At 37.9% G+C, this 11549-nt stretch overlaps 1 protein-coding gene across 2 annotated transcripts in view; it reads left to right on the top strand.

The window, feature by feature from the left end:
- The first annotated feature begins 359 nt into the window (after positions 1-359).
- The window catches only part of LOC149556076 (cytochrome P450 714C3-like), a 63034-nt gene continuing 51844 nt past the window's right edge, over positions 360-11549 (top strand). For both annotated transcript variants that reach the window (XM_089830216.1, XM_089830215.1), the window contains exon 1: positions 360-608. In XM_089830216.1, coding sequence (XP_089686342.1) covers positions 363-608 — 246 coding nt within the window. In that variant the 5' untranslated portion in view covers positions 360-362. The remainder of the gene's footprint in view (positions 609-11549) is intronic.

The raw sequence follows: 11549 nt of genomic DNA, 5'->3' as shown, positions 1-11549 counted from the left end.
CACCAACCAAACAGACCCTAAGTATAAGCAACATGTATTATAATGACATTACACATAACTTCGTGATGCAATTCATATATAATCAACAATAATCAAAATAAGAGAAAACAATTGAAATTTTCTCTCTTTTCCAAGAATATTTATGCACATATATTAAGTATTGCATCAATAAAACATACTTACATAAAACAACCTAATGATCAAAATTCATGTTTGGAAAGAGATTTAAAGCAGTTACAAATTGCTTACCACTCTTGGCACCTAGAGTGTGATATTTTAAGGAGTACATAGGCTACTAAAGCCTCCAAGACATTATTAAAATCTTTTATTTCATTTCAATGCTACCGACTTCAAAATACGAAATGTATAAATGCTCAAAACGGCAAGGTTATACGAAGAAACTGACGAGTGTTGAAAGACTCTGTTCGCCGTTGGCGATAAAGATGATTATGTGGGTGGGATTAATGGTTTCACTGCTAGGAGGGGGATGTGTCATTTTTCCCAAAGCCAAACAATTGTGGATTGAATGGATTTGGATTCCAAATTATCTTGTAAAATGCTGCGAGAGACAAGGGATCTCTGCTATTTCTCGCCATCGAATTGGCCAGGTAAGTTATTGTCAGTTCAAATTTTTGAAATTGAGCATTTGGTTGCTCAAAATTTCAAAGATTTTTTAAGATTGTCTTTTACGACCTTTTGTTCATAGCAAGAGAAGATTCCTAATGGCTTCATAACTAAACTCTGTTAATACGATTTAAAAATATATGTATTGATAAATTCTCCCCCTAATCCTAATGCTTTGGTTGCTATGCCAAGTCTCAATGATCATAACATTTAATTTTGCCAATTTCAAAAAATATGTTTTAATCTTTTAAGTTACTCTTTTGTTTCAGGAAGCCTTAAGTTAGCTGCCGCAACCTTGGGCTATGAATGCAATATTTTGAAGGGGTACCTGGCTTGATGTATAAATGTACTTTTTACATGGTATCTTCTCATTTTTAAGATAAGCTCAAGCTTAGCTACCACAGGAAATCTCCTCCCTCAAATTCAACTGGGACTTATATCCAGCCTGATTCATCACGATAATCTACTTAGGGCGAGTTAGATTTGGTATTGTTATCCTACATACACTACATAGATTTGATTTCTATGCCAAGTATGCCACACAAATTGGTTTTTTCCGGACAGTATGAACTTGTGTATTTCTGACCACCTAATACATTTTCAACCATATGTCCCACCACCTGAAATTTGCTTTTTGATTTTACATGTCTCCATTATAATGAAATTGAGTTGATTTTGAAGTGGGTTGGACCATGAAGCTGAAATTGGTTATCATTATGATATGTAGGGCAATAACTTTGAAAAACAAACATTGAACAACATATGCCAACTAAATTTGGTTGCCATTGAGGTATCAACAGAGGCTAGCATCCTTTCTATACTTGTTACAAAGAAAGGAAATACTTTAACCATTGTAGGGTACAAAAATCAACAAACTCAACTACAACTAGATCGTCCATGTTAGGTTTGGGGAAGAGTTCGGCAAATGATGCTTATACCAATCATCAACTTCAACATATTTGCATGGTGGTGTCTTTGTTAGCAAAGAAAGGATCTCATCATTGTAATATGGGAGTCATCCAAAGGGAAGAAGATGCAGTGGGGTGTTCATTTTGTTCCATTGCTCAAAACAGGTTGTTTTCTCTTCTTTGAAGAAAGTTTTTTGAGGGTTTATGATGGAGTTTGTCTTCTCAATAATTGAGTTGATGACATTATTAATCTTTCCCGAATGGTTTGTTCATGTCAAGAAGGTGGATCATACTCATGATGTGGATGTGCTTGGTGAATCTAGGAAGATATTTGATTAGATCTCATCAAGTGTTCTCTAGGATCATTTGGTTTACACTTATTTCTCTTTGACTATTAGTTTGCTTACATATTGACAAAAGTTGGTTAATAACCATGCTAGAAAAAGCACTTCTCGTATTTTCAAAAGGTGTCTCGTGAAGATTGTGTTGAAGGCAAATTGGATCTTAGTAACGTACTGAAATTTAAAAAAGAAAAGAAAAACAAAGAAGAAAACTACTTAAAATATAAAAAATAAATTACTATTGCAACATAGAGTATTCAAGCTCATACTCTCGAGTGAAACTCACTTCATTTCTACCCTTGGAAAGTGATTAAAACCTTGTAAGGGGCAGATGGGAATGGGCTGCTAACTCATTCAATCTTGCAATATGCTAGAGAACAAGAAGAAGCTGATAGGAGAACCAATAGAGGAAAGACAATGACGACTCCATCCCATGGTTAAACAGGATTGCGGAAACATCTTGGTGGCTTGGTAAAATCTGCTGGTCCACATCCTTTCTTGCCAATGCCACCACCTTCTGAACTAGATAATGTTTCACGGAAAAGAGGCCCATTGGATGTGGCGTTAAAAAAATTTATTGAGAGATTTGTGTGATGAAAGTATTGGTCATTGTTAAAATGTGAATGGGCTTCCATTCAACCTTGTTAGATCACCCTATTGGTGGGTATACGGTGAATACCCTCGGCAATGGACTTACTGATTATGCTTGTGCTGGGTATGAAAAGGTGCAAGCAACCTTTTTGCCAAGGGGAAAAGCCTCGATAGAGACACAATTGAAAACAAGCAAGGATACATGGGTGGAAATAGGTATGTCCATCATTTCTGATGGATAAAGATTGCAAGAATATGCTTTTGATCAATGTTGTAATAGTGTCACCTATCGGGGTGATGTTCATGAAGGCAGTGACTTGTGAGGGGTAAGTGAAAGATGCAAGTTTCATTGCCATTATCCTCATGGAATAAATTGAGATGGTTGGGGCTGCAAATGTTGTCCAAGTCATTACGGACAATGCTAAAAATTGTAGGGCAGCTGTGGCTATACTAGAGACCACAAATAATTGCAATCTGTGGACACCATGTACAATCCATTCACTCAATTTAATCATGCTAAAGATTGGTACTCAAATTGAATGTGTTAATAAAATTTACATGGAGGTTGAGGAGATACAAATGTTTGTGACTAATTATCTCATGGCACAAGCGATATTTAGGACCTTCTCTTTATAGTAGTTTTTGAAGGTAATTTAATTTTTTGTTTATATCTAATTTTTTAATTCTAAATTTTATGGATGAACTCAATATGACTTGTATGTATTAACTTTTATGCTATCATAGGTTGCTGAAACACAATTTGCATCACACACAGTCATCTTTAGACAACTTTTAAAGGTGCCAGAGGCCTTGAGTGCTATGTTTATCAACACTTTGTGGAGTGTATGGAGGCAATCAAACACAAAAAAAGCCCAAAGAGTAAAAATATTGATCCTTGATGATGATTGGTGGGAACATGCGGAATATGTTTTGAAGTGTACTAAGCTCATCATAAGCATGATGAGATTTGCTAATACTAATCACCCATGGTTGGGTGGAATTTATGATGGCATGGACATCGTGGTGGATTACATAAAAAACAATAACAGTGGGCAAGGAACATAACAATACTTGTTTCAAAGAAGTGGAAAAAACTATTTTGACCATTGGAACAAGATGAGCACCCCCTTACATCTCTTGGCGTATGCTTTGTCGCCAAGGTTTTATAGCCAAGAGATGGTTTCACAACCAAACTGGGTGGCACCAAACAAAGATGCCGAGGTTGCTGCTCGTTATGACCCTCCATTTTCAAAGATGTATCATGATGATGATGAAACTCAAAACATTGTCCTCACCAAGTTTACCCAATTTGCATCTACCAAATATCATGACATAGATGCTTTTCATGCTCAATATAGGATAGCTGCTGATGATTGGTGGTATGCATATGGTTAACGCTTCATTTTCTTGCAGCCTCTTGCAATTAAATTTCTCTCTCAATTATAAAAAATTGTTCTTCAATTATGAATTTTCATTTAATCAATGATTAAATCATATTGAAATCAAATACTAGATGTAAATGGTGTTTGCTTACTCAAACAGGTTGTGTAATGTCCCCATTTTTGGCAAGCTTCTGCAGATGATTTACTCAGTTCATTGTAGCAACCCTCTTGAGCTGACAAGGTGATTTGGGGGTCTCAGTTGTGGACTTACTATTTTGACCAAGTCTAATTCGGGCGGTTGTCATATTTGGCGCTGCAGATGGTGACGCTCACAGTTGGTCATCGCTTGCAGTGGATTGGGCTATTAATTGCATGATCTCCTATTTATTAATTAATTATTGAAGTTAACGTTATTATATGGCACTTTATTATATTTAATGTTACAAAATGATGTTTTGTTGAGGAAGCCTCTTAAGTGGACTCGCATTTAAGAAACTTTTGCCATTGAAGGATTATAAATATGAGCCCATTTGATGAGAAAATCTTCCAATTATCATTTTCTTGTGTTGATTTGTTGAGATTATCTGAGGTTATCAATTTTTGTGCCCTTGTTGAAGTATAAGGATTTTAAAGTTGTGAAGTGTTTCTGAATCACCACTGTGGTAAAGTGATTCCGTTATTTGTTGAATCTCCCTTTTTGTTATTGTCTGTGGCTGGGAGTTGTTGTCATTGCTGAGGGAACATTATTTTCTGAGGAATAAGATATATCACTTTACCTTTTATTTTGATATTATTGGAGTCTTCCTTCTGTCATTATCTGTTACTGGGAGTTGAAGTTTGAATTGCATTGTTATCTGTGCAAAGAGGAGTTCGATTTGCATGGGTAGAGAATTGTGAATGGTGAACAGTGTTGTGACTTGACATTTGTAAATTGGAGGGATGTTATTCCTATTTAGACGTCTATACAGCTGAGAATTATTGGAACGGTTTGTTTGCACAACTAGCCTTCAGATTGGGAGAATTGAACTGCATTTAGTCAGACTACATTTGGGCGTTTTTGAGGGTTGCAGTGATAACAGGTAGGCCTGCGTCCATTCTGGAATGTCTGCGATCTTGAAATTAGGGCATGCGATTGAGGTTATAGGCCTGCAATATAGTTTGAGGGCCTGTGTTTGAGTTTGGAGAGGCTGTGTGGAGAAATTGAGGAGCTGCATTTCATGTGTAAGGGTCATGTTGACTGCAAATGTCCATTTGTTGAATGCTGCAATCACCAGACCACATTAGGCATCTTCCTGCTGCAAATTGGGACATAAATACCCTGCACATTGGCGTCCATACAATCTGAAGCAGCCACTTGACTGTGACGGCATCTTCATTGTGTTTCATTTGCTATACTGGCTGGCGCTGGGCAGATTACAGGTTCCATTAAATTTAAATTGTGATTTTAAAATCTATCACTTCTATAGTTTGTTTGTATAAGCATTACCAGTGTTAGCTACAACTGGTTAATTTGATATATTCAGTCTTTCATCTCCAGTGTGTTTATTAAGCATAGATCCATTTGAGAGGTCATATGTGATATTATTGGAGATATATTCTATTGTATGAAGGGATTCTATGGAAAGAAAGGATTTTAAATGAAATAAATTCATATGATTTGTTTGTTATTAGTCTGATTATAGCTGTATAAGTGGGACTCTTTATGGTTGATTTGGGGAAAAGCTAAGCACACATTTCCAGAACTAAACTGTGAAGTCAATATTCACAAGAAATGTGTATATATTCAGCCTGAGCCAATTTGGGTTCTTTACACATCTAGATGGCATAGCATGAGTGGTGGTACCACAAGTTGACCACTCTGGGGCACCGCTATATTACTTCCTATGATGGGTTCACTAATAGATTCATCAAGCACTTCAAGAAGGAACAAGTGATGTATTTAAGGGAGTTGGCACAACTCAAGTAATTTGGATTTTCGGACGCTTACATTTTAGAGTTTCAGAGGGTTGCTTGTGATGGTGACAGATATCTCAGAGAGATTAACAATTTATTTTTGTAGAGGGGCTTGCAGATCCTTTGCCCAGTTGGATCAGAGAATTTGACCCACCCACACATTAGTATGGGAGCATTTGTATAGTGTCCTTGAGGAGGATTGAGAGTTTGATTAGACATGAGCCAGTAAAGTGAGCAACAAAATGTGTTTTGCTATCTACCGCAGTAGAGTAGCAAAAGCGTGACTACTGTCCATAGATCTATGAAATCTTAACTGAACACAATAAGGTGTTAAGTGACATGCCACAAGGTAGGCCGCTGGAGAGGGGCATTCAACACATCATTGAGTTAGAGGAGGGCCCAAAGCCCATCATCATTACTCCATACAGACACCCCGAGCAACTCAAGGACGAGGTAAAGAAGACAATTAAGAAGTTGCTTGATATGGGGCATATTTGGCCTCGTGAGAGCCCATTTGCATCTGTAGTTGTCTTGGTTAAGAAGAAGGATAGGACTCTTTGCATGTGCATTAAGCTCTAAATAAGAAGAGAATTAAGAACAGGTATATCATACCCCACATAGATAGTTACACATGGCTTGTTATTTCTCCAAGATCAACTTTAGATCTGGTTACCATCAGATTCTAATGAGGGAGGAGGTGGAGAAGACAACTTTCAAATGTCATTGTGGGCATTTCAAGTTCCTGGTTATGCCATTCAACCTAACCAATGTCCCAACCACATTCTAGTTTTGTATGAACAGGGTGTTTCAACATTAGTTGCAGACATTTGTTTTGATCTTTGATGGCATTTTAGTATTTATTCGGACTTGAGGGGGAGCACTTGAGACACCAAGAGGAGGTGCTAGACATTTTGGAGAGGGAGTTCTTGTCCGCTAAGAGTCCAAGTGTGAGCTCGGGATGACAAAGTTACTCTACCTAGGGCATATTATCAATGTAGAGGGAGTCAAAGTTAATCTGAAGAAAATTTGTGCTATTATTGACTGGCCCCCACCCAAGACTCTCACCCAACTTAAGGGTTTTATTAGGTTGTGTGCTTTCTATAGATGCTTTGTAAAGGGGTTTTCATAGCAAGAAGCACCTCTCACACATTTGACAGAGAACGAGACTTTCATTTGAACCAAAGATTTGATGCCTTAGGAGAGGGACTTGGTCTAATGTTGACATAGGGCAGGCACCCCATAACATTTGAGAGTCCGCAATTGAGAGGACTACAACATAGCTACAACATTTATGATAAGGGAATGTTAGCCATCATGCATGCTTTGGCTAAGTTCGGTCGGTACCTTGTGGGTAGCAAATTTGCAGTAAAAACAAATCGTAGCAGCCTGAAACATTTCCTCACTCAGTCAGATCTCAATAATCATTAGCAAAAAATGGGTCAGTAAGCTCCAGGCTTACTATTTTGATATTGCTTATATGAAGGGGAATAATATTGTTGTTGATACCTTATCGAGGATACCTCACTTATGTTCTACTGGAGAGATTGTAGATGATTGGTAAGCTTGCTAAGAACACATGGGCTACTAGTATTATTGATGGGACAATGCAATATTATAGATACACAGTTTTAAATGATCTCATTAATTGCAAGGGGCGGATCTTTTTAGTACTGCGATCAAAGATGAAGAGAAAAATATATTGTGTTTTTCATGATGTACCTATGATTGAATTCAGGATACTTTAAGACATGCTAACATATATGAGAGAGATTCACTTGGAAGTTGCTTAAGTCAGAAGTCCTTAGATGTGTACATTAGTGTCCTACTTATCTGTAGAATAACACACTTTCCCTGCAGGTTTATTGCAGCCCCTACCCATTCTGAGTATGAAGTGGGAATGTATCTTGATGGACTTGCTTGCCCAAAGCCAAAGGAAAAAATTGTAAATACGTTGTGGTGGACTGACTGATTGAATTTGCACATTTTATTCCAATCCCTGCTACATATATGGCAGTACAGGTGGCAAATTTGTTCTTTCGGGAGGTATTTAAACTTCATGGGTTGTTGAAGAGCACAGTCAGTGGTAGGGACAATAGGTTTCATGAGTTATTTTGGGTTGGATTTGTTTAACCTCAGTGGCACCGAGCTCACCCAAGCACTAGTTACCACCCTCGCACAAATGGCCAAATTGTAATGCCCTGCCAGGTAACCTGAGAGAACAACTTATAAGTGCTAAAGAACATGACCAAAAAGATAAATTCTAACAGTAATAATTTTAATTTAACACACTGTTACACAATGACACCAAGTAACTGATTGCAATATATCTTAGTTATTGATGTAGCCTCTTGGAGCCTGGAGGCGGAGGCAGATGCAGACAGATGCAAAATGCATTTGGAAGCTCTATGGATGCTGGCAGGATGTGTTTATTGAGTGCTAACTTCTGTTATATATATATATAAACAATTATTGCTGTCCAAACCAAATTACTACCCAAATCTCCGTGACAGACTCAAATGCTGCCAGAACTTAGCTACAGGCCTGGTATGGGCCTCAATAAGCTTGTACGACACCCTTAATAGAGTATGTCAGACTTATATGGAACTGATGTAGCAGTCCCTAACATAGACAACTCCTTTTGTGGTAGTACAACCCTCCAACAGGTATGTATATAGCAAAGAAAGCCTTTGAATGTGTTAAGTCCTACTCCAACCTTGGATGGCTCTCACAAAACTCCCAACATTGCCCATATTGGTATGGTCAGCTGATAGACAATTTGTAACAGAAGTTAGCACTCAATAAACTCCCAACAGATAGACAATTATATATATATAGATGCATCCATACGCATTTGCATCCCTCTCTAAAAAAAGCACTCTTCCCGCATCCACTTCTGAATCTGCATCCGAATTGGTAACTTAGCAATATATCAATAATATGCAAAGATACTAAACATTACACCATGTCTTTTTAAGTTTTGTGAAAGTCACTATTAAACAACACGTGATCACAAAACTAAATCACAATGAAATAATGCACATGTTTTTGAAATTAAAAGCGACCAAAAACAAGGTGGTCGGCCCTTAACAGTCAAAAGGCTGGTAACCAGCACATTACCAACCAGTAACAAAAACAGACAAAAAGAACAGGAGTACCAGCAATCAGAGACAAAAACCAAAAACCAGAGAGCTAGAACCAGAAAGGAACCCTAGCAACTAACCAAAGTCCACCAAGGCACCTAGGCCTTATAAAAACTTAAATACAGCTGATAACCAGCAAAACCATAACTGCCATAACAGTATATAAAGTCTTTGGATCCTTGGATCCCATAACTGAACAGAATTAAAAAAAGACTTAGATTTCTTTTTTCCCTTTTCCTCTTGCATGAAGAAGAATCTGGGCCCAGTCGTCGGCAAGGAACTTAAAGAGTAATTTGTTGTCCTCCATGTCCAAGCCAGCTTCCTCCTTCTCCTGTGCCAGCAATTGGAGGGTAGTTGCAGCAGCATGAGTAACTTTAAGTCCAAACTTGGAGAAGGTGAAAAACCCCTCCTCCAAAGCTTTGACTCTTTCCTTCAAGTTCATGTAATGCTCCTCCACCGTCACAGTCTCCTCTTTATGCTCCTCAACCTTCTTAGCAGCAACCTCCTTCATTTTCTATCCCTGTGGTTTATCTTGCAGCATCCATGGGTTAGAAGAAATCTTCAAATTTTCCTTAACAGGGGAAGAAATGGTAATTGGGGAATTATCCTTTTTGCTCATCTCATAACAAAAAGTAAAGGGTTTAAGTGAGAAGCTAGCTGAGACATGGGTTGTCTCAGTATTCCTTTCTTTGCTGTCCGACACTTGAGTTTGAGTGTCATCCATCAAAATGTTCCCAGAATTGAAACTTTTTTCCCCCTCCTCATTACCATCATCCTTTTTAGAGTTGGAAATACTTTCCTCCTCCCTTCTGTCACTGTTATTGTCTGAGCTATCTTCTTCAACTTCCTCAACAGGGTATCTGATTGACTTCTGCTTACCCCTGGCCTGAGACTGAGCTAACCTACCAGACCTTTTTCTTGCTTTTCCCCCAATATCTTCACCAGAATCCTCTCCAACAACCTCAACCACCTTATCAACTTTAAATTTCTTGTTTCCCTTTTGTTCTAGGGCTATGTCAAGTTTTTTCTTTTTCTTAGTATCCTTACTAGGAGATGGCCTAGGAGTATGGATTTTTGTCCCCGTATTAGAGCTCGGGGGGGAAATCCTACTATGGCGGGGGTTTTCCACAACAACCTCTCTGGGGGGACACAAAGCTAAAAATAATGCACATGTTAACATCATTAAACTATATTCATTTTAAGCCTTGAATACAACTATTAGTAATTTTATGATACAATAAGTACATACTAATAGTTGATTTGCACATCGATCTATCTAACTCAAAACATTGCATATCAATAAATCATGGTTACATGTTCATTGTTACATTTGCATCCATCTTCTCTAGAAGTATACATTTACAATGTCAACGATCAATAATACATAACATTAACAAATATATAATAAAAGTCAATTGACCAAATGAAGCATGAAGTTGCATTAAGGGTACCCTAAAGATGCAGTCCATCCAAAATCTCACAAACCAACCACTGAATCTTGATGGATTAAAACATTTACCACCAACTACATGGAATCCTGAGGCCCACCCCACACAAGCAAACACAAGAGAAGGGTACAATAAGAAATCAAACATAACACAAAATTTTCACGAGATACATGGGATACCATCCAAAATAACATAAGGGATACATACAAGATACTAGAAGAAATACCAGAGGCAAACAACAAGGCTAATTGGAGGGAATCTTAAGACACATGTAGGAGAGTGTCATCACATACTCTTGACTATCCTAGGTTACCCTAGCAATCTCTCGCTAGACCTTGGTCTCTAGGTGAGAACTCATGTGGAACCAACAACCTTTCATGAGGACAAGGAAGCCGATTTATCCTCTCAACGACACAGACAACTTGGCCTTCTCCAACCCATCCATGATCCATACAAGATTTCTTATGGTCACAGGCAAAGAAACACAATTATCTTGATTAATGTGTAATCCCAACCCGATTCATTTTATTATGTTATCATTTGATTACAACTCCGCAATGGGTTACCTTGGCAACCACTTAGGGCCCCAATCCCTATTACAAGCTAATCTCCTAGCAATGTTCCTAGTAAACCCTCCCCTATGCTCCAAACTAAAGACAAAGGGCTTAATCAAGCAATAATCACCAAAGAAACCTCAAAGATTCATCAAATCCAAGGAAACCACAAAAGAAAAGTTTGGAGTGTAAAGTAAAGAATCCTAAAATCAACACTAAGATCCATGTTGTCCAACCTCTATATAGAGATCAAAATCTAAAGTATCATCATATATGCATCAAGAAAGAACCATATAGGAACTCTTTTAAAGTTCCAAGGCATAATTCTAGTTGCCAATTCTCACAAACCATCAACATCTATAACGATACCTTGGATCCACAATAATTGAACACATGTGGGAGAATGCCATTACATAGCTCTCGACTATCCTGAGTTACCTTGTCAGTCTCTTGCTAGACCCTAATCCCCAAATGAGAACTCATGTGGAACCAACAATCTTTCATCATGACAAAGAAGCCAATTTTGCTAGCTTAACACCATACATGCAACTTACTTGGTCTTCTCCAACATATCCATGGTTCACACTGAACTCTCATGGCCGTGGACA

This window comes from Cupressus sempervirens, chromosome 5 (assembly GCF_028749045.1).
Source record: "Cupressus sempervirens isolate cs-2001-9-10 chromosome 5, ASM2874904v1, whole genome shotgun sequence".
NCBI lineage: Eukaryota > Viridiplantae > Streptophyta > Pinopsida > Cupressales > Cupressaceae > Cupressus > Cupressus sempervirens.
The sequence above is the reverse complement of the archived record's forward strand: the minus strand, read 5'-3'. Positions and strand labels throughout refer to the sequence as shown.